We start from the raw sequence: 24492 nt of genomic DNA, 5'->3' as shown, positions 1-24492 counted from the left end.
AACCCCTGTGACACCACCTTGCTGCCTCACCATCAGCCAATCAGAGAACTGTGCACAAGCTGATCACATACCTGGCAACCCCACCCTCCCTCACCTGGCTTTTAAAAGTGCTTTGCTGAAACCCCTTCGGGGAGCTCGGGGCTTTTTAGGGCATGAGCCACCGCTTCTCCTTGCAGGGCCTTGCAATAAACCTTTCTCTGCTCTAAATTCTGACGTTTCAATTTGTTTGTCCTCGCTGTGTATCGGGCACATGAACTTGCGTTAACAATTCCATAAAGTAAGAACTAATATTTTTTTTTACAGGTAAGGAAATGAAGGCACAGAGGCATTACAAAATTTGCCCAAGGACACATAGCTAGTAAATACTGGAGCTACACTCAAACTCATGATTTTAACAGCTACTTCCACAAGGTGAAATAGAGTGCTTCTTGTTAATGGAAAAGATTTAGTTCAACATGTTTTAGGTTATGGGAAGGGAGGTAGGGAAAAGAGAGGCATTAAAAATAAAGGAAAAAGAATAGGAAATAATCAATGGACACATTTCCTATGCTAGAGGAGACAGAAAGAATGGAATTAAGAGTGCAATTGGAAAAATGAGTCTTGAATACGAGAAGAAATAAATGTATAATAAAGGTAAAATCTTAACGAATGAAAAACTTCCTGTGTATTACACAAGCTTTCTTAGGCCTCACCTCAGCCTGTGGGTATTAATAAGACTTACATTAATAGCAATAACTCAAATGTCAATGGTTTCTCTTTCTGTATATTCTTGAAATATATCCATCTCCCTGAAGAATGTTTCCCTTAATATTTCCTGGGGGGGGGGTCTTTCATAATGTAACCACAAACAATCCAGTTAGGTGCCATACATAATCTCCTATTTCTTTCTTTTTCTCTTCCTCTGGAGTCCTTTTCTTGATGTCTCAGTCTCCATCATCTCCTGCTACAAATGAGGAATTTGGAAACCTTAAGAAGTTAAAAACCAAATGCTAAAGTGTAGAACTTCTGTCTCTTCTTCTGGGTCACATCTATTAGAGGGATACCAAAGTGATACTTCTAGAACCCCAATGTATTAAAGACTTTTACTGGAACATTTTTTTTCCAGTTTTTTTTGTTGTTGTTGGCAGTGCTGGTGGTGTTTTGTTTTGTTTTTGTTTTTAAATTTGCCCTCCCCGCTCTCTCTATGTTTCAGAATTGAGTCTAGTAGAAATTGGGCCAGGTGACAACGTGAGAGAGACCTCTCATAAAATTACTTTGCATAAAAATTGCTTCTGTCATCTGACAAATAAGAATGTCATTTAAAAAGCAGAAACTAACACACCATTGTAAAGCAATTATACTCCAATAAAGATGTTAAAAAAATTAATTAATTAATTAATTTTAAAAAATAAGAATGTCATTTAATAAGTCTGGCCTTGTGTAACTTTTTCTCTGCTTTCAGTCAAATAGGCTTAGGTTCAAACTAGGTCCCCTCCTACATAAGGATAAATGTACAGTTCTGAATGTTGTTTCTCCAAATCAATTGTAGGACAATTGGGTATTTTTAGTCAAGGATCTTTTGGTTGGAAATAATAGAAGCCTATTTCAGCTAGGTTAAACAAAAAGGAAGATTTATTAGAAGAATCCAGTGGAGGTCAGCAGTATGAAGTATAGTTTATCCTCCAAAAAGATTGGAACTGGTTAATTTATTTGATATACCAGCAGTATTTGATGCATTTGATTGCTTTTTACTACTTGAAACGCTTTCTTCACTTGACTGCTAGGACACCACGCTTTCCTGGGTTTCCTCCTACCTTACTGACTGCTCCATTTCAGTTTTCTTTTCTGGTCCCTCCTCATCTCCCTGACCTGTAAACCACTGGTGTTCAAACTTTAGCATATATCAGAGTCACTTGGAAGACTTATTAAAATATAGCTTGCTGGGCTTCACCCCCAGAGTTTCTGATTCAGTAGGTCAGGAATAGGGTAGGAAAATGTGCATTTCTAACAAGTTCCCATGTGTTGCTGATGTTGCTGGTCTAGGGACCATACTCTGAGAACAACTGCTTTGAATGGTGGAGCCAGAGCCCAGTCCTTAGACAATTTCTCTATTTACATACACTGCCTCAGTGATTTCATCCAGTTTCATGGTTTTCAAAAGTAGCTATACCACTAATGTCTTCCAAATTTGAATCTCTAGCTCAGACCTCTCCACTGAAAGTTTGTATAACTGACTATCTGCTTGACATCTCTACTCAAATATAAAATGGTCATCAGAAATTTAATTTTTCAAGACCAAATTCTTTTTTTAAAAATTTTTTATTGAAGTATAGTTGATTTACAATGTTGTATTTGTACTGCTGTACAGCAATGACTCAATGTTGTACTGCTGTACAGCAAAGTGACTCAGTTATACATATATATACATTCTTTTTCTTTTTCTTTTTAATATTTCATTCTTTTTTTTATGGCTGTCACTTTTATTTATTTATTTATTTATTTATTTATTTATTTATTTATTTATGGCTGCATTGGGTCTTCATTGCTGCTCACGGGCTTTCTCTAGTTGCGGAGAGTGGGGCCTACTCTTCATTGCGATGCGCGGGCTTCTCATTTCGGTGGCTTCTCTTGTTGCAGAGCACGGGCTCTAGGTGCATGGGCTTCAGTAGTTGTGGCACGTGGGCTCAGTAGTTGTGGCACACGGGCTTAGTTGCTCCGTAGCATGTGGGACCTTCCTAGACTAGGGCTCGAACCTATGTCCCCTGAATTGGCAGGTGGATTCTTAACCACTGTACCACCAGGGAAGCCCTACATTCTTGTTCATATTCTTTTCCATTATGGTTTATTTCAGGATATTTAATATAGTTCCCTGTGCTATAGAGTAGGACCTTGTTGTTTATCCATTCTATATATAATAGTTTTCATCTGCTAATCCCAAACTCCCAGTCCGTCTCTCTCCCACCCCCTCCCCCAAGACCAAATTCTTATCTTACTGAAACCAAGCAGGACCCTGTGGGGCCCTCCTGGGCACAAAAGCTTTTCTTTGTCCCTGTTTATTGCAGGAAAAAGGCTTCAGCCTCCTAGACCTTCTTGAATATCAAAGGGCAGATTCAAACAGTTGCTCATCAGGGAAGTAAAGGAATGCAGGAACAAAGGAGGAACAATAAAGAAACAATAGTGCAGCAGTTAAAGGAGCGTCCTGGTTCCTCCTCAAGGGATATCCATAACAATAGCTTTGCCTTCTTCTGCAGGAACTAAGGCCCCCACCCAGGTGGAGGATGGTAACTTGGGGCTGAGCACAAGATTCCTGGAACACTACCTTGTTACTGCTTCATCAACCAATCAGAAGAAACTCACACATCCTGCAGCCCTCACCCTAAATTTTGCCTATAAAAACTTTTCCCTGAAAACCACCTGGGAGTTCGTGGTTTTTGAGCATAAGCCACCCATTCTCCTTGCTTGACCCTGGGATAAGCCTTTCTCTGCTCCGAACTCTGATGTTTTGGTTTGTTTGGCCGGAACACAAACTTACGTTTGGTAACATTACCTTACAAAACCTGCTCCTCCCATGTTCTGCCCCATTTCAATAAATGGCATCTCCATTCTTCTATTTGCTCAGCACAAAAGTTTTGAAGTCATTTTTGACTATTTTCCTTCTATCACACCCTATATCCAGTCCATCTGCAAATCCTGTGAGCTCTACCTTCAAAATATATCCAGAATTTCATCACCACTTCTCACCACCTCTACTACTACCATCTTGATTCAAGCCATCATCATTTCTTGCCTGGATTATTGAAATAGCTTCCTAACTTATCTTCTTACTCTGACCTGGTTTATTGTGTCTAATCTCCACACAGAAGCTAAAATGAGGCTTTTAAAACATAAGTCACCTGTCCAGCAAATGAAGCTCCTTCCTATTTTGGGGGAAATCCTACCTTTAGATTCTTATTGGGAGGCAGATCCTGTCTCCCATTACAGCCGAAGAAAATTCTCAAGCAACTAGAGCAAAAAAATGACGTAGACTTGGCCTACATGGAATCTGGCATTAGTACAACAAAGAGAGTGTAGAATTCATTATGGCCACAATAGCCAGTTTCTAGGGGCAGCAACGGCAGTGGTGCAAATTTCAGTATCAGTGTATGGCAATGGTGGTCTCATCAGATTAATTTTGAGGTGTGATTTTAGTTGCAATTCTGATTTTCTAGCCTCTCGTGTTGACTGAAAAAAAACGCACAACCTAAATGTTGAGAATTATGTTTTATTCAGGGAAGGCAGCCTCTCATATAGTTCTGAGGGACTGTTCAAAAGAGATAAGGGAGGAGCCAGGATATATAGGAGTTTTTGCTGAAAAACACACATGTAGTTGGACATCAAAAGATTACTGCTGGGAATTCCCTGGCATTCCAGTGGTTAGGATTCTGCACTTTCACTGCTGAGGGTGTGGGTTCAAACCTTGGTCAGGGAACTAAGATCCCGCAAGCTGTGCGGCACAGCAAAAAAAAAAAAAAAAAACAAAAAGACAATATCTGAGGTTTAAGCATTTTGGACATACATCTATACTTTAAAAAAAAGATTACTGCTAATCACAAAAAACAGACATCTCAAGTTGATGATTTTCTATATATGGGAAGACGCAAGAGTCTGGGCTCGTTGAAATTATTCCTTTGATATACATCTCAACTATCTAGGGCTAGTATCCTGTTTTTCTCCATCCTGAATTCCCCTCAGGGTGTGCCACTGGGGGGCTGCTGCGGCTGCTGATGGCTTTATGGCTGCAACATCCTTTGTTTACTGAAATGGCAGGCGACATTTTTTGTCCAACGTTGATTCCTGCCCTTTTTCTTGAGCCTAGTTCTTTAGAGTCCCTGGCTAGTCCTTGAACTACCCAACTGATGTTCAATAAATTCCTTCTATGCTTGAGGCAACCAGAATTTGTCACATCCAATTAAGAACCCTGTTCCTACTGACATCAATAGAAATATCCAGTATAAGTGTTGTCAAACCCAGGTTCATGTGCCCAATGCACAGTGAGGCCAAACAAACAAAAAGGTTGGAGTTTGGAGCAGAGAAATGTTTATTGCAAGGGCCAAACAAGAGTACAGGCAGCTCATGCTCTAAAGATGCAAACTCCCAGGGAAGAGTTTTTAAAGGCAAATCTGGGGGGAGGGCTGCAGAGAGTGTGACTTTCTTCTGATTGGTTGGTGGTGAGGTAACAGGGTGGTGTTCCAGGAATCTCAATCATCAGCCTTCTGGCTCCAACCAGTCTGGGGTCCACATGCTTGTGCTCAGCCTGAAGTTACCATTTTCCACCTGGGCGGGGGCCTTAGTTCCTGTAGAAGAACTCAGAGCTTTTTACCAGATTGTTAAGTATAGCCCTTGAGGAGGAACCAGGACTTGCTCTTTTGCTGTACTGTTGTTTCTTGACTGCTTTTCTTCACTCCATCACTTCCCTAGTTAGTAACTGAATCTGCCCTTTGGAACTCAGGGAAGGTCTAAGAGGCTGAAGCTTTTTCCCTGCAAACAAGAAAGGTGGGGGAATTCCCTGGCCCGGGTTCAATCCCCTATTGGGGAACTAAAATCCCACAAGCCACACAGTGCAGCCAAAAAAAAAAAAAAAACAAAAAAACAAAACAGAAAGAAAGGGGGGATACAGAAAGGATTTTGTACCTGGGAGGGCTCCGTAAGGTCCTGCTCGGTTTCAATCTCCCCTTTTCTTTGATACTCCTCAATCTTGAGAGGAACAGGTGCGGGACAAGAAAGGGAATAGAGCTTTGGATAGAGAGGTTAATCATAGACTTGACAGGGGAACTCAGTTTCATAAGGGAAATAAATATCCATTATAAGGGAAAGTTTTCCTTTAGTATTGGCCACCATATATGAACTGATGAACTAGATTGAAACCAGGGAAAATCAACTAGATTTGTGAGGAGATTTAAATCATGTCATGTGAAGCAATATTGAAGAAATTGCGGATGTTTAGCCTATAGAGCAGAAATCTCAGAGGAGCATAATTGTTTTGAAATAATCCTATGGAAGAGGGAGGAATTTATTATTCTGTCTAGTACTAGAGGGCCGCACTAACCCAAGTGGATGAAATTTACAGGAAAACCAATTTCTGCACTGTACAGAGATATTCTAATAATTAAACCACAATAATGGGACAAAACTACAACAACAGGATAAGTTGCCTTGAATTGAGGTATGGACACTGGAAATATTGAAGCAGAAGCTAGATTATTGACTACTTCAGTGGGTTAGAATCAGTGGCCTCTGACATTCATCCTAAATCTGAGGTTAGAGTATAAGGAAAACAAACAGTGGTGACTCCTCTGCCCAATTATTTCAGTCATACAATCTAGAGACCAATATCAGTCTCTCGGGTTTTTAAAGTAGTAAGTAGGCATGATAAGAAAGGAACAAATAGGTAATCATTCCCATCTAGAGAGGTGATAGTAGCATAGAAGATTTTATGTACCTGGAGATTAAGCATTATATTTCAGTAAGAAATTAGGTATTAATTTACATACACTTAGCTATCCTTTCTTAGTCAGATTTTCCTGGCAGAGTATGATAACAAATTACCTTGATTTAAAGGTTAAATTCTTTAGGGAAAGAACTCTGTTATACTGTTCTTAGCAGGTACTTTTAGGAATACAGTCATTCCAATTCTAGGTTATATCTTTTTTAACATGAACATAATTTATTGTTTGGTTGGTAATTAGTTGATCCTTGAGTAACCAAATATATGTCCCAGCAATATTTAAAGCAAGCTCCTATTGCTTCCTTTTTTTAAAAAAAAAAAAGTTATTTAATTTCTTTGGCTGCTCCAGGTCTTAGTTGCTGCATGCAGGATCTTCGTTGCAGCATGCAGGATCTTTAGTTGCAGCATGTGGGATCTTTTTTTTTTTTCAGTTGGGGCACGCAGGCTCTTAGTTGCGGCATGCAGGATCTAGTTCTCTGACCAGGGATCAAACCTGGGCCCCCTGCATTGGGAGCGTGGAGTCTTTTTTTTTTAATATATTATTTTTTAAAATTATTTTATTTTATTTTATTTATTTTTGGCTGCGTTGGGTCTTCGTTGCAGCACGCGGGCTTTCTCTAGTTGCTGCGAGCGGGGGTTACTCTTCGTTGCGGTGCGCAGGCTTCTCCTTGTGGTGGCTTCTCTTGTTGTGGAACACGGGCTCTAGGCGCGCAGGCTTCAGTAGTTGTGGCTCACGGGGCTTAGTTGCTCCACAGCATGTGGGATCTTCCCGGACCAGGGCTCAAACCCATGTCCCCTGCACTGGCAGGCAGATTCTTAACCACTGTGCCACCAGGGAAGTCCCTCCTATTTCTTCCTTTAAAAAAAAAAAACAAAAAAAAACAACTTTTAAAATTGTACGTTTAAATTATCGATTTCATTCATATATGTAATTTGGAAAACAGAAAAAGTAAGTTGAAAAGAAAAGAAAAATAACTAAATATTCAAAGATAACTCTAAACATTTTGTATATTTCCTTCTAGCTATACTTTCACATAAAAGATTTTTGTGTAGGTAAAACTTACATAGTAAAAGACCATATATACATACATGGCGCAGAGCAGTTCAGGGTAAGGGAGCCCAGGAGAACTGCTCTGCTACGTGGCTTGCATTCTCAGGTTTTATGGTAATGGAGTTAATTTCCGGATTGTCTCTGGCCAGTCATCTTGCTTGGCCCATATTTGGTCTGACTCAGGGTCCTTCCTGGTGGCACGTGCATCTCTCAGCCAAGATGGATTCCAGCACGAAGGGTTCTGGGAGGTTGGCAGGACATATCATCTCCCTCCTCCTTTTGGTCGCTCCTGAATTCTCTGGGTAGTTTTTGGTTAGTTTTCGGCAGCAGCACCACATTCTTTATCGGGACCTCCTGTTGTGAGACAACTCCGTCAAGCAGTTGTCATCATGCCTGGCCAAGGCAGGCGGTCAACAGTTCCCTAACACACACACAGACACACACACACACAGACACACACACACACACATAATGTTATTCCTTGCTTTCCCCCAAGATTGATAAGGGTTTGCTTATGTAACTAAAAAAAATCTTTACATGCATAGTTTTAAATGCCTGCCTAATGTTGTTGCTACTTAACCTCAGGGACACATCCTTAATTTTGTGATTATCACTACAGCCCTAGTAGTTAATACTCTCTTGGGGTAATTTTACCCATATTTTTAAAAACCATTTTATGAGAGGTTTTTGCTTATCATCTACTAATATGATCATGTGATTTTTCTTCTGTAGCCTGTTTGATGTGGTGGATTACATTAATTGATTTTTATTTTATTTATCTATTTTTGGCCACACCACGCAACATGTGGAATCTTAGTTTCCCGACCAGGGATTGAACCTGCACCCCCTGTAGTGGAAGCGCAGAGTCTTAACCACTGGACTGCCAGGGAAGTCCTACATTAATTGATTTTTAAATCATGTGCTTTAATAGAACACAATTCAAATGTTACCGAACATAAGTTTGTGTGCCTGAGGTACAGTGAGGCCAAACAAACTGAAACGACAGAGTTTCGAGCAGAGAAAGGTTTATTGCAGGGCCAAGCAAGGAGAATGTGTGAACTGTGCTCAAAAAATCCGAACTCCCTGATGGTTTTCGGGGAGAAGTTTTTATAGTCAAAATTTGCAGTGAGGGCTTCAGGGTGTGTGACTTTCATCTCATTGGTTGGTGGTGAGGTAACAGGGTGGTGCTCCAGGAGTCTTACCCTCATCCTGCAATTGCCATCCTCCACCTGTATGGGGGCCTTAGTTCCTGCAGAAGAACTCAAAGATATTGTTATGCATACTCCTTAGGAGGACCAGGACTGTACCCTAAGGCTGCACTATTGTTTCTTGATTTCTCCTCCTTTGTTTCTGCATCCCCCTTCCTTCCCTGATTAGCAACTGTTTGAATCTGCCCTTGGAACTCAGGGAAGGTCAAGGAGGCTGAATGAAGCCTATTTCTTACAAACAAGAAATGGGGGACATGGAAAGGATTTGTACCAGGGAGGGCTCCACAGGGTCCTGCTCGGTTTCACAAACATCTTGCTTTGTTGGAATGATTTCTTTGAACTTAGTTGCTGAATTTTCTGCAAGAAAAAATACAGGTTATAATCTTGTACAAATTATGTTTTGTACATGTTGCTAAAATCTTGGCTCTCTGTGTCCCAATGCCAAACAGAAATACAGAGACAGAGTTATGGAGGAGAAGGAAAGAGGGGCTTTATTTCTTTGCTAGGCAAAGGGGGGACACAGTAGGCTAGTGCCTCAAGAACTGTGCCCCGCTCCCTGAAGAATAGGGAGAGGTCTTATAGTCAGGGCTATAAGGGGTATGCTATAAGGATCAAAGCAGTAACAGTCTTGCATTCTTCTTTCTTCTGCAAGAGTTTCAAAACGGTAGGGTTGCTGACAAGATTAGGGTGTGTGCAGGGTCTCAGGTAGTCTCTTAATCTTGATGAGCTTCTCTGGTCCCTTTAATCTTGCCTCAGGTGGTTTCGTGGCTGCTCCTCCCTTGATTAGCAACTGTTCGAATCTGCCCTTTGGAACTCAGGGAAGGTCATGGAGGTTGGAGTCTTGCCTACAAGAGATGGGGGACAAAAATGCCTCTGTGCCCAGGAGCCCCACAGGGCCTTGCTCGGCATCATAGATAGGTTTCAAACAGAAGGGTTCCGAGGAGACTTTCATTTAAAGGCTAATATTTCTAACAATTACTAATTATACAGTTAGATTTTTAAAAAAACGTTTTCTCATAACTACTCTTTTTTGCTACATATTAGGTAGCCTAGCAGGTTTTCAAATATTTAGGTATATGAGTGTACAATCGTAGAAGGAGAGGATTACTTAACTTTTAAAGAAAATAATACAATTTTTACAGTAAACTCTTTGAACTTTTATCAAAGTTCATGTTCACAGTTTTCAAAATTGCACAATGAGTGTTTTCCTAGAAAGTAAATCATTTGTTATTTCCTGCTATGTTGCAATTCTAGGTTACAAGACTGGCTAATGATAGACAGCAAATAGAATAGAAATAAATGGGGCAAACATTTATTACTCTTATAGGTTTTTTTTTCTATTCCAGTTTCTAACTTCTGACATTTCACTGGGGGCATTAGTGGTGGGGGAATTTAAACTCTGAAAAACAAGAGAAATGAAATAATTTATGTAAATATATACAAGTAGAAGTTACAAAAGAATAGAACTCAACATTTACAGTTATACTAAATTTTTCCCACACAATTGAATTGCATATAACATATACTGAAATGTATAAAGAAATTTGAGGGGGGGAATTTTAGCCAAATTCAATTTGACATTTTCCAGTGTCAGTTGCACTTTTTGGAGTTGCATTTGAGAATGCTGAGTATCACTACCTTTAACTCAAAATGCTAAGCACAACAAGAATATCTTTGAGGCTAAATACAAAACAAGGGGATTAGTTCATTCATTTATTCATTTAACATTCATTGACTACTTATTATCTCTCTTGTACTTTACTAAATTCTACCATGCAGATAGTGGAGACACAGTAGGGAGAGAGACAAGTACAAAAATTATAAAAATGACAGTGAATTGTGAAAAGTGATATAACACACCAATGAACAATGTGCTGTAGAATCACAGAGGATGGAATAACAGCTCTCTCTTAGGGTATGAAGGTGTAGAGAAACAATTACAAACACATATGCACCTAGCAACAGAGCCCCCAAATACATGAAACAAAAACTGACAGAATTGAATTGAGAAATAGACAATTTGACAATAATAGTTGGAAATTTCAATACCACACTTTCAATAATCAATATAACATACACTTTAAGTGGGTGAATTTTATGGTATGTGAATTATGTCTCAACATATTCTGTTTTTTAAGGTGTAGAAAGGCTTTGGTAGGGAAGACTTCATAGGGCAAATGTGCATCTAAAAATAACTCAGTTTTTCTGATTTTGTAAAGGAACATTATCACATACATTTTATTTTTAAGTTTTTTTAAATTTATTTTTTATTGAAGTATAGTTGAATTACCATGTTGTGTTAGTTTTAGGTGTACAGCAAAGTGATTCAGATATATATATTTCTTTTTCCCAATAGGTTATTACAAAATATTGAGTACAGTTCCCTGTGCTATACAGTTGGTCCTTGTTGTTTATCTACTTTATATATAGAAGTGTGTATGTGTTACTCCCAAATTCCTAATTTGTTCTTCCCCCATCATGTACATTTAAAAAATGATAAAAGTAATAAGTAATATATATTTATATGAGAAAAGTGTATTACACATAATTTTAAAAACCATCCCTTCTACCACCTAGTGGTATCTACTTTTTTAGACACTTGTTGACATTTAATATTCTTGGGGTTTTCGATGCATATATTTTTGTTTTAAAATAGGTAGTATTTTAGGGACTTCCCTGGTGGCACAGTGGTTAAGAATCCGCCTGCCAATGCAAGGGACATGGGTTCGAGCCCTGGTCCAGGAAGATCCCACATGCCACAAGCAACTAAGCTCATGCACCACAACTACTGAAGCCTGTGTGCCTAGAGCCCGTGCTCTGCAACAAGAGAAGCCACCGCAATGAGAAGCCTGCGTGCAGCAATGAAGACCCAATGCAGCCATAAATAAATAAATAAAAATAAATTAATTAAAAAATAAAATAAAATAGGTAGTAAAGTAGCATAAAATATAATACAGTTTATCTAGTTTCTAAATCTAAACACCTTGATAATTTCTTAAGCCATTAAATATTCTTTTAAAGCTGTATAGTATTTCATTGCATATGTGTATCAGAATTTATTTAACCATTCCCCTTTGGTTGGTCACTTAGCTTCATTCCAATTTTATGCTGCACAAGGCATAATACTTTAATAAACAGAGGCATACAAAATTTTTGTGCACGTCTCTATTTATTTCATTAAAATAAATCCCCCCAACTAGGACAACTAGGTTGAAGGATATCCAATAATTTTAATGTCCTTCAGAATATTTTCACCAAAATATACTTAAAAGTATGAATTTTACAGGACTTCCCTGGTGGTCCAGTTGTTAAGACTTTGCCTTCCAATGCAGGGGTGCAGGTTTGATCCTTGGTCGGGGAGCTGGGATCCCACATGCCTTGAAGCCAAAAAACCAAGACATAAAACAGAAGCAATATTGTAACAAATTCAATAAAGACTTTAAAAATGGTCCACATCAAAAAAAATCTTTAAAAAAAAAGTATGAACTTTACAACAAATTTCTGTCAACATGACAAAGCTAAGACCATATTTGCATAAAAATTCTTTTATTTTTTTATTGCTCTTGAGGCTGACTTTTTATTTCATGTCTATTGGCTATTTGCTACTACTCCTTTTGCAAAGTATGTTTATGTACCATACCTGTTTGTCGACTGGGATATTTATATTTTCTTGACTTTAGGAGCTCTCTAAAGGTTATGGATATTAACATTTGATCTATCACATTACTGGGAGTCCTTTTATGTTCATTTAATTGTCTACAGAATGATGGAGACTAATACATTATGTTCTCCGTTCCTTAAGTGTCACTTTCTTACATGAACACCACTTATTTGAGAAGTGGTGAGAAGATTATGATGGGTAGTCCGTGATCTTTCTGATACACATTAGAAACTATTTGGATTTGAATTAATCTTCACCTTTATTACATAGACTTTATACAATATCCAAATTGAAAATCACAACTATCTTCCTATCAGATGACCAGAACTTTATCACTTTCAACTAGTTTGCTTCCTAAAAGGACAACATTATTTTGTTTCCATGTTTTTAGGAGGATATATATTCATCAATTTAAATATGCAATGCTTTTTTATCTTAGCTAGGATAATTGTTTAAAGATTGACATAATGGCATATCCTTTTTTTTTTCTTAATTGAAGTATAGTTGATTTACTGGCATATACTTTACATGGAAGAGCAAAAATAAGATTTTAGAGATTATTCTATATTTCATTCTGTTTAATAAAACAGATTATAAAAACATTGATTTAGAAATGTAAACTGTTTAATTAATTATTATTATTATAGTAAAAATATTTAACATAAAATTTACCATCTGAAGCATTTTTCAGTACACAGCTCAATAGTGTTAAATGTATTCACATTGTTATTTTTTTCATCCTGCAAATCCGAAACACTATGCCCATCAAACAACTCCCCTTTTCCCTTTCTCCCCAGTCCCTGGTTATCACCTTTCTACTTTCTGTCTCTATGAATTTGACTACTTTAGGTACCTCACATAAGTGGAATCATACAGTACTTGTCTTTGTGTGAGTGGCTTATTTCTCTTAGGTAATGTCCTCAAGGGTCATCCACGTTGCAGCATGTGACAGGATTTCCTTCCTTTTTAAGACAGAATGATAAGCCATTTTATGTATATACCATGGATGTATTTTGTTTATCCATTTATCTGTTGATGGACATTTGGGTTGCTTCCACCTCTTAGCTCTTATGAAAAGTGCTGCGATGGATGGGTGTGCAAATATTTCTTTGAGACTCTGCTTTTAATTCTTTTAGATATATACCTAAAAGTAGGATTGCTGGATCATATGGTAGTTTTATTTTTAATTTTTTGGGGAAACTCTGTACAGTTTTCCATAGCAGATGCACCATTTTACAATCCTGCCAACAGTGTATAAGGGTTCCAATTTCTCCAAAACCTCACCAACACTTGTTATTTTTTGCTCGTTTTTGATAGCAGCATCCTACTGAGTGTGAGGTGATATCTCACTGTAGTTTTGATTTGCATTCCCCTGATGATGAGTGATGTTGACCATCTCCTGTGCCTTTTGACCATTTGTAAATAAGCTCCTTTATTTTTTAACTCACCATTTTCCAACTCAATAGAATTATTTTAAATTAATGTCTTTGATAATACATTAATTAATGTCTTTGATGGCATTGTTTTTCTCCTGGTATGCAGTAAAACCACAAAGTTTTTTCTACTAGTATGCAGTAATGCAGATTTCTGTAGTTAATTTGCAGATGGAATGTTTTTTGCATATCTAGTTTTAAAATTTATTTGTTTAAAATTTAAAATTTTTATTGTACATGATATAACTCCTTTGCAAGTAAACCATCTTTCACATTAGAAAATATATGTAAAATATATGGTGCAGTGCCTAGCATATAAATAAATACAATAAATATTATTTTCCTATTAATTAGTACTTAACAATTTTATTTATTCTTGAGGATTTTTACAAAATATACCTAATTTTCCACATGAATATTTCCTATGCTTGAATGTTCAAAGTAGGGTTAGAAAAAGAAAGACTCTTGTCACAAATAAATATATAGAAATTATATATTGAAGAAAATAAAGTTATGTAGGGCAGAAAAAAGTTTTCTGTGACCTTCTTAGGATCCCTGGCTGGGTCTGAAAATTGAACTGACAAAGACAAATAAACAGAAGTAAAGCATACCAATTTATTTAATATAAGTTTTACACGACACAGGAGCTTTCATAAGGAAATAAAGACCTAAATACACAGTTAGACCTGAGTATTTTATGCTAGGTTTAATGAAGAGTGGACAGTCATGGAGGAATATGATAGGTTAGGGAGTATGAGGTGTTAAAAGATAAACTGAGGTATATTAAACATTTTAAGAGTTTTCTGAGCATTTATCCATTCAAATCTGGCAACGCTGAACCTGAAGTGGTTAGGGGAACTCCACCAACAGGAGCTAGGGAAAAGATTTATAGAAAGAATCAAAAAAAGGAAATGATTTCATCTGCTATAGCTTAAAACCTGGTTGGCTATTTGTGATTGGTTGTTCTTAGCATTTTGATTTTGTAACCTTGAGGCATTTACTGGCTTAGATTTTGGTTTGCTTATGTAGGATGCCATGGCATTAGAGCCACCTCAATATAATGGCCTCTCTTTTTAATTAATTTAACAGTAGATAATTGTAGTAAAGTGAGGGAAATTTAGCAAGATCTGCTTGTTAAGATTCTTGTTGGCATCCCTTTGTCTTTGGAGAAAAGGATTGTTAGGGGAACCACTGACTGAAACTGCCTGCCCTGGCCAGGCACCACAGTTACCACTTCCATGAGTTATCTTACAACAGGAGGTCCTGGTAAGGAATGCGGAACTAACAAGCTGCCACCAACTGGAAGAATTCGGGAAAGGTCAAAAGGAGAGAGGAGACTCCAGTCCATATGTCCTACCAACCTCCCAGAATCCTTCTTGCTGGAATCCATCTTGGCTGAGCAGTGTGCGTGCCACCAGGAAGGACCCTGAATCAGAGTGATTGGCCAGAGACAACCCGGAAACTAACCCAATTACCATAAGGCCTGAGACGGCGAGCCATGTGGCAGAGGAGTTCTCCTGTGTTCCCTTATCGTGCTCCTCTCTGCCCGGGTGCCCCTTCCCAATAAAGTCTCGTGCTTTGTCAGCACATGTGCCTCCTCAGACAATTCATTTCTGAGTGTTAGACAAGAGCCCACTCTCGGGCCCTTGAAGGGGTCCCCCTTCCTACAACAGGATGGGTCCTTTCCTCTGGGTATAGGGAGGACACAGCCTCATATGAAGGTTTTATGACCTGTTTCAGGGGAAGGGCTGTGGCAGGGAGGGGTGGGGGTGGAGTTCAGAGTGACCTTCGTGTTTCTGCTGTTTTCTCAAACTCCTTCAGTTTAAAATATTCAATATGCAAAAAACCTAGAAACAATAAATGCTGGGGAGGGTGTGGAGAAAAGGGAACCCTCTTGCACTGGTTGTGGGAATGTAATTTGATACAGCCACTAAGGAGAACAGTATACAGCTCCTTAAAACACTAAAAATAGAATTACCATATGACCCAGCAATCCCACTACTGGGCATATACCCTGAGAAAACCATAATTCAAAAATCATATGTACTCCAATGTTCATTGCAGCACTATTTACAATAGCCAGGACATGGAAACAACCTAAATGTCCATCAACTGATGAATGGATAAAGAAAATGTGGTACATATATATAATGGAATATTACTCAGCCATAAAAAGGAACGAAATTGGGTCATTTGTAAAGATGTGGATGGACCTAGAGTCTGTCATACAGAGTGAAGTAAGTCAGAAAGAGAAAAACAAATACAGTATGCTAACATATATATGGAATCTAGAAAAATGGTCCTATTTGCAGGGCAGGAATAGAGATGCAGACATAGAGAATGGATGTGCTGACACGGGGGGTGTGGGGAAGGGGAGGGTGGGACGAATTGGGAGATTAGGTTTGACATACATACACTACCATGTGCAAAATAGCTAGCTAGTGGGAACCTGCTGTATAGCACAGGGAGCTCAGCTCAGTGCTCTGTGATGACTTAGATGGGTGGAATGGGGTGGGGAGCGAGGTCCAAGAAGGAGGGGATGTATGTATACATATAGCTGATTCACTTCTTTGTACAGCAGAAACTAACACAAGATTGTAAAGCAATTATACTCCAATAAAAAAAAATTCAATATGCCAAGGTGCCATATTTAGGGTAGTGTGTCCTGAATCCCACTGGTTACAAATATTCATTTACAAATACAAACTTACAAAATGGCCTCTTTGTAAATTAGTTCTAACATTGAGGTGTAACACATTTAAGACCTGTTTCTTGGCATTACCCATTTTCATGATGGCAAAGAAGCATTTTTTTAAACCCTGAAATTCAAGTCACAAAAAGCATCAACTTTTCTTTAGATGTCATAATGCTTTTTATACCAAAATACCAGAAAAATATATCCCATGGTGATAACTAAATATCACAAGTGAAGAGTATGGAAGTTTCATCTCATGTGTGACTTTGAAAATGCCCTTTTGCTAGGAATATGGGAAAGCAATTCTGCCTCAAATGGTGCTACTGATAAATATCATATTGGCCATTTAAGTGTTTTTAGCAATGTTTTGTACTTGTAAAAGAAGTGACCTTTTAGTAAAAGATTTAAAATTAATCTTCTTCAAAATGGAGGCATTTTGAATATTATTAATTGCATTACAAAATAATGTAATTATATGCTATGAAGTAAACAGAAGTTCTAGAAATTATATATCTCTTATGGGCATTTATGTGTATTTGGATAATTCAAGCCTACAATTTTTTTTCCTTGCCTAAATTGATTTTGGTTATCTAACTCATTTTCTTCCAGTCTCTCTTTTGTTCTGTACCAAGTAGGCGCAGCTTAAAAATAGGAATAATAATTTTTAAAAGGTACAGAATTTTAAAATGGAAAAAAGAGGGAATTCCATGGCAGTCTAGTGGTTAGGACTTGGCACTTTCACTGCTGAAGGCCTGGGTTCAATCCCTGGTTGGGGAACTAAGATCCCACAAGCTGCATGGTGTGGCCAACAACAACAACAAAAAAAAAAAAGGAAAAAGAGCCCTGCAGATGGTCCAGTCCAACCCTGTCATTTTAAAGACAAAGAAATCTAGCTCCAGAGAGGTTAGCTCTTTGTCTCACAACACACAGCTAGGAAGGAACTGGCAGAATAAGACTAGAGAACTAGTTTCCTGAGTCACATTATACTGCCTATCAAGGTAACCTTTTGAGAGTGTTACTGAGTCCAAGCTCTCTCTGCTCGCGGCACAACAGGCCAATAAATTGGAGACAAGGTGTTGAGGCAAGGAATAACGACTTTATTCGGAAAGCTGGGTGTCTGAGAAGATGGCTGACTAGGGTCCTAAAATATCGTCTTATCGGGGTCTGGATGCTAGTTTCTTTTATAGAACAGAGAGGGGGAGGAGGTGAGGAAGTAAAGTAAAAAGGCCATAAGTCTTGCAAAATATCTCCTGGTTTTGGCCAGCTTTGGGGAGGGGATGTGTTAATTTCTTCTTTTCTGCAGCCATTCACAGGTGGGCAAGGTCGCGGTGTTTCCCTGTGAGCTCAACAAAGGCACTTTAGTTTAACATTCAGGCAGAGGGGCAGGGTTCCCCGAGGCAGGCCCTTATGTATGTCTATAGCTATAGACAGAACAAAAGTAATGGAAAGCAAAGGTCAAAGTAAAAGAAACAGATCCAACATGGAGTCAGGTTTTGTTCTTCCCTGTTACAAGAGGAAGGTGGTGGGATATTTTATTTTTCTTTTTTAATTGTCAAAACATACCTAGAGCATCCTAAAACTTAGAAAAGTTAGCCAAGACGTTTAAATTTAGTTTGATAATTTTGCTACCATTTTGAAATAAATACCCTCAAATAAATGGGAGGTGAAAATAAATGCATCCAAAAAATGAAATTGGGTAAATAATCAGTTAAGCTGGTTCCCTTTCTTATCCCTTGTATTTTATTCTGTGGCATTAAAAATATCCATTTCAGGGCTTCCCTGGTGGTGCAGTGGTTAAGAATCCGCCTGCCAATTCAGGGGACACGGGTTTGAGCCCTGGTCCAGGAAGATCCCACATGCCGCGGAGCAACTAAGCCCGTGTGCCACAACTACTGAGCCTGCGCTCTAGAGCCTGCGAGCCACAACTACTGAGTGCAAGTGCCACAACTACTGAAGCCTGCAGGCCTAGAGCCCATGCTCTGCAACCAGAGAAGCCACCGCAATGAGAAGCCCACGCATCGCAATGAAGAGTAGCCCCCGCTCGCTGCAACTAGAGAAAGCCCATGTGCAGCAATGAAGACCCAACCCAGACATAAATAAATAGATAAATAAAATTAAAAACAAAACCAAAACAATATCCATTTCATAATGATATTTGGTAGATTAATTCACAAATCTTCACAAAGTAGTGGTAAGGTTTTTCATGAGCAACATGCTTCACATGTTCTCATCTGTTTAAAACTATTGTCTTCGCTTCTCTTCTCTTCCCACTACGTTGGACATGGTATCTCCTCCCCCACCCCTAGCCTTTTTTTCTCATTAAGATTGCAGGTTCATGAGTTCCATTATTTAAGCTCAGACAAAGAAAAGATGTAATTGAGATCCTTCCTAAAGAGTAGAGCTCAGAAAAATATGCATTTCTTGTCCTTCTTTCTTTCTTTCATTTTTTTGGTCTCTCATCTTTCCCATGTGATGAATAGGAATAGTTTGTGGCAGATCCCCCTGTGCTCACACTCTGATACACAGCTGGTAAATTGTTTAGCACTCGGCATGTGGCCTGACCTGCACCAACACCCAGAGCTGGGGCCAGGGCACATAGCTTCTGTCATAGCTGCATGCAGAAAACACACAAAGCTGAATTTGGAAAGTGAGAGAAAGGATAAAAATATCTAAGTATCAAATATTCAAATTTCTTTCTATCAACCTGCTTTCTTTATATATGGGAAATCTTACATTCCCATTATCTACCTAACTACAATTTCCAATTGATTAAGCAGGTTATTTTGCATTTTCATAAAAAAATGAAACATCACAATAAATCTCCTGTCTGAGGGGTTTTTTTTCCTATTTTTTGAAAATAGGAAAACACAAGTAAACACACAAATTCACCTTCTATATCTAGACTACTGGAGAGTGATTATTTTTCAAAATGACAATCTGAAAATGTACCACACGTTCAAGCATAAAAAAATAGCTTGTTTTGGTTTTCATTAATCTAATACAATTGAATTTGGTTTTATTAATATTCTTTAGAATATTCTTATTCAACAAAAATTTGAACAAAAATGAATTTAGCTACATTTCATAAGAAAATCAATTTGGTGAAGACATCCTTATTCCCTGAGCACTTGGTTCAGGTTTCATAATTTACTATCTATCCCTGAAGCCATCTTTCAGACATGGCATTTTAAAAGTTTCATTCCTATAAAATTCAAAGAAACATATTTTTTAAATAGGAAAACTATTTTTCAGTTCTGCCATATTGTCAACTGTGATATCAAATAGCTTATGTTTTGGGGGTAAAAGAATGCATTCAGTGAGAGATCTACACCCCTCATTAATGCGACTGTTTCATTTTCTGGACTGCATCCTGTCTGTTACTCTCCTGCATTCAGATATTCAGATAAATTATCTATTTTCACAAGCTCAGTGAAGAATTATTAGTTGTATATTTAGGCATATTCAGCAACTCTGAAATATCCTTAGGCATATATGAGCTCTTTGTTAAGAACCTTCTGCAAATGAATAGGAGGGAACATTTTTTGGTTTCTCTACTATCGTACAAAGTACCACATAATAATAATCACAATGATCAATTATCTCCTTTTTTCATTAAATATTTCACTGAAAATATATTCATGATCAAGTACTTTTGTTAAGTAGCATTGACCATTTGTTCTGATTTTTAATTCAAAAAGGGTTTGCCATAATTGCTGCCTTATATACCAAACTGATGTTTTATTTTTTTTTAAATAATTAATTAATTAATTTATTTATTTTTGGTTGTGTTGGGTCTTCGTTTCTGTGAGAGGGCTTTCTCTAGTTGTGGCAAGCGGCAGCAACTCTTCATCGCGGTGCGCGGGCCTCTCACTATCGCGGCCTCTCTTGTTGCGGAGCACAGGCTCCAGACACGCAGGCTCAGTAGCTGTGGCTCACGGGCCTAGTTGCTCCGCGGCATGTGGGATCTTCCCAGACCAGGGCTTGAACCCGTGTTCCCTGCATTGGCAGGCAGATTCTCAACCACTGCGCCACCAGGGAAGCCCAGATGTTTTATTTTTTATTTTATTTTATTTTTTGTTGTTGCTACATTACTCAATTCTTATTGTTCTTGTTTTTTTTTTTTTAAATATCTTTATTGTAGTATAATTGCTTTACAATGGTGTGTTAGTTTCTGCTTTATAACAAAGTGAATCAGTTATACATATACATATGTTCCCATATCTCTTCCCTCTTGCATCTCCCTCCCTCCCACCCTCCCTATCCCACCCCTCTAGGTGGCCACAAAGCACCGAGCTGATCTCCCTGTACTATGAGGCTGCTTCCCACTAGCTATCTATTTTACATTTGGTAGTGTATATATGCCCATGACACTCTCTCACCCTGTCACATCTCACCCCTCCCCCTCCCCATATCCTCAAGTCCATTCTCTAGTAGGTCTGTGTCTTTATTCCCGTCTTGCCACTAGGTTCTTCATGACCTTTTTTTTTTCTTTTTTCCTTAGATTCCATATATATGTGTTAGCATACTATATTTCTTTTTCTCTTTCTGACTTACTTCACTCTGTATGATAGACTCTAACTCCATCCACCTCATTACAAATACCCCCATTTCATTTCTTTTTATGGCTGAGTAATATTCCATTGTATATATGTGCCACATCTTCTTTATCCATTCATCTGATGATGGACACTTAGGTTGTTTCCATGTCCTGGCTATTGTAAATAGAGCTGCAATGAACATTTTGGTACATGACTCTTTTTGAATTATGGTTTTCTCAGGGTATATGCCCAGTAGTGGGATTGCTGGGTCATATGGTAGTTCTATTTTTAGTTTTTTAAGGAACCTCCATACTGTTCTCCATAGTGGCTGTATCAATTTACATTCCCACCAACAGTGCAAGAGTGTTCCCTTTTCTCCACACCCTCTCCAGCATTTATTGTTTCTAGATTTTTTGATGATGGCCATTCTGACCGGTGTGAGATGATACCTCATTGTAGTTTTGATTTGCATTTCTCTAATGATTAATGATGTTGAGCATTCTTTCATGTGTCTGTTGGCCATCTGTATATCTTCTTTGGAGAAATGTCTATTTAGGTCTTCTGCCCATTTTTGGATTGGGTTGTTTGTTTTTTTGTTATTGAGCTGCATGAGCTGCTTGTAAATCTTGGAGATTAATCCTTTGTCAGTTGCTTCATTTGCAAATATTTTCTCCCATTCTGAAGGTTTTCTTTTGGGCTTGTTTATGGTTTCCTTTGCTGTGCAAAAGCTTTTAAGTTTCATTAGGTCCCATTTGTTTATTTGTGTTTTTATTTCCATTTCTCTAGGAACTGGGTCAAAAAGGATCTTGCTGTGATTTATGTCATAGAGTGTTCCACCTATGTTTTCCTCTAAGAGTTTGATAGTGTCTGGCCTTACACTTAGGTCTTTAATCCATTTTGAGTTTATTTTTGTGTATGGTGTCAGGGAGTGTTCTAATTTCATACTTTTACATGTACCTGTCCAATTTTCCCAGCACCACTTATTGAAGAGGCTGTCTTTTCTCCACTGTATATGCTTGCCTCCTTTATCAAAGATAAGGTGACCATATGTGCGTGGGTTTATCTCTGGGCTTTCTATCCTGTTCCATTGATCTATATTTCTGTTTTTGTGCCAGTACCAAACTCTCTTGATTACTGTAGCTTTGTAATATAGTCTGAAGTCAGGGAGCCTGATTCCTCCAGCTCCATTTTTCGTTCTCAAGATTGCTTTGGCTATTCGGGGTCTTTTGTGTCTCCATACAAATTGTAAAATTTTTTGTTCTAGTTCTGTGAAAAATGCCAGTGGTAGTTTGATAGGGATTGCATTGAATCTGTAGATTGCTTTGGGTAGTAGAGTCATTTTCACAATGTTGATTCTTCCAATCCAGGAACATGGTATATCTCTCCATCTATTTGTATCATCTTTAGTTTCTTTCATCAGTGTCTTATAATTTTCTGCATACAGGTCTTTTGTCTCCTTAGGTAGGTTTATTCCTAGATATTTTATTCTTTTTGTTGCAATGGTAAACGGGAGTGTTTTCTTAATTTCACTTTCAGATTTTTCATCATTAGTGTATAGGAATGCAAGAGATTTCTGTGCATTAATTTTGTATCCTGCTACTTTACCAAATTCATTGATTAGCTGTAGTAGTTTTCTGGTAGCATCTTTAGGATTCTCTATGTATAGTATCATGTCATCTGCAAACAATGACAGCTTTACTTCTTCTTTTCCGATTTGGATTCCTTTTATTTCTTTTTCTTCTCTGATTGCTGTGGCTAACACTTCCAAGACTATGTTGAATAATAGTGGTGAGAGTGGGCAACCTTGTCTTGTTCCTGATCTTAGTGGAAATGGTTTCAGTTTTTCACCATTGAGGACAATGTTGGCTGTAGGTTTGTCATATATGGCCTTTATTATGTTGAGGAAAGTTCCCTCTCTGCCTACTTTCTGCAGGGCTTTTATCATAAACGGGTGTTGAATTTTGTCGAAAGGTTTCTCTGCATCTATTGAGATGATCATATAGTTTTTCTCCTTCAATTTGTTAATATGATGTATCACGTTGATTGATTTGCGTATATTGAAGAATCCTTGCATTCCTGGAATAAACCCCACTTGATCATGGTGTATAATCCTTTTAATGTGCTGTTGGATTCTGTTTGCTAGTATTTTGTTGAGGATTTTTGCATCTATGTTCATCAGTGATATTGGCCTGTAGTTTTCTTTCTTTGTGACATCTTTGTCTGGTTTTGGTATCAGGGTGATGGTGGCCTCGTAGAATGAGTTGGGGAGTGTTCCTCCCTCTGCAATATTTTGGAAGAGTTTGAGAAGGATAGGTGTTAGCTCTTCTCTAAATGTTTGATAGAATTCGCCTGTGAAGCCATCTGGTCCTGGGCTTTTGTTTGTTGGAAGATTTTTAATCACAGTTTCAATTTCAGTGCTTGTGATTGGTCTGTTCATATTTTCTATTTCTTCCTGGTTCAGTCTCGGCAGGTTGTGCATTTCTAAGAATCTGTCCATTTCTTCCAGGCTGTCCATTTTATTGGAATATAGTTGCTTGTAGAAATCTCTCATGATTGTTTGTATTTCTGCAGTGTCAGTGGTTACTTCTCCTTTTTCATTTCTAATTCTATTGATTTGAGTCTTCTCCCTTTTTCTCTTGATGAGTCTGGCTAATGGTTTATCAATTTTGTTTATCTTCTTGAAGAACCAGCTTTTAGTTTCATTGATTTTTGCTATTGTTTCCTTCATTTCTTTTTCATTTATTTCTGCTCTGATCTTTATGATTTCTTTCCTTCTGCTAGCTTTGGGGTTTATTTGTTCTTCTTTCTCTAATTGCTTCAGGTGCAAGGTTAGGTTGTTTATTCGAGATGTTTCCTGTTTCTTGATGTAGGCTTGAATTGCTATAAACTTCCCTCTTAGCACTGCTTTTGCTGCATCCCATAGGTTTTGGGTCGTCCTGTCTCCATTGTCACTTGTTTCTAGGTATTTTTTGATTTCCCCTTTGATTTCTTCAGTGATCACTTCGTTATTAAGTAGTGTATTGTGTAGCCTCCATGTGTTTGTATTTTTTACAGATCTTTTCCTGTAATTTATATCTAGTCTCATAGCGTTGTGGTTGGAAAAGATACTTGATACGATTTCAATTTTCTTAAATTTACCAAGGCTTGATTTGTGACCCAAGATATGATCTATCCTGGAGAACGTTCCATGAGCACTTGAGAAAAATGTGTATTCTGTTGTTTTTGGGTGGAATGTCCTATAAATATCAATTAAGTCCATCTTATTTAATGTATCATTTAAAGCTTGTGTTTCCTTATTTATTTTCATTTTGGATGATCTGTCCATTGGTGAAATTGGGGTGTTAAAGTCCCCTACTATGATTGTGTTGCTGTCGATTTCCCCTTTTATGGCTGTTAGTATTTGCCTTATGTATTGAGGTGCTCCTATGTTGGGTGCATAAATA

The 24492-nt window shown here is 38.0% G+C and overlaps 1 protein-coding gene across 6 annotated transcripts in view; it reads right to left on the bottom strand.

The window, feature by feature from the left end:
* Positions 1 to 1485: 1485 nt before the first annotated feature.
* The window catches only part of LOC309652093 (uncharacterized protein), a gene marked incomplete at its 5' end in the record, with an annotated part of 64568 nt that continues 41561 nt past the window's right edge, over positions 1486 to 24492 (bottom strand). For 3 of the 6 annotated variants that reach the window (XR_014258563.1, XR_014258565.1, XM_082445621.1), the window contains one exon: positions 12016 to 12099. Coding sequence is in view for 2 of the 6 variants with exons in the window: in XM_082445620.1 (XP_082301746.1) it covers positions 12003 to 12099 (97 nt within the window). Of the gene's footprint in view, positions 7320 to 9552; positions 12100 to 24492 lie in introns of those variants that run through there. The other 3 variants (XM_082445622.1, XM_082445620.1, XM_082445623.1) reach the window with 3 other exon arrangements.

Source organism: Balaenoptera physalus (genome assembly GCF_965194825.1).
Source record: "Balaenoptera physalus genome assembly, chromosome: X".
Classification (NCBI taxonomy): Eukaryota; Metazoa; Chordata; class Mammalia; order Artiodactyla; family Balaenopteridae; genus Balaenoptera; species Balaenoptera physalus.
Note: the sequence above shows the minus strand (reverse complement) of the source record. Positions and strands in the feature narration are given on the sequence as shown.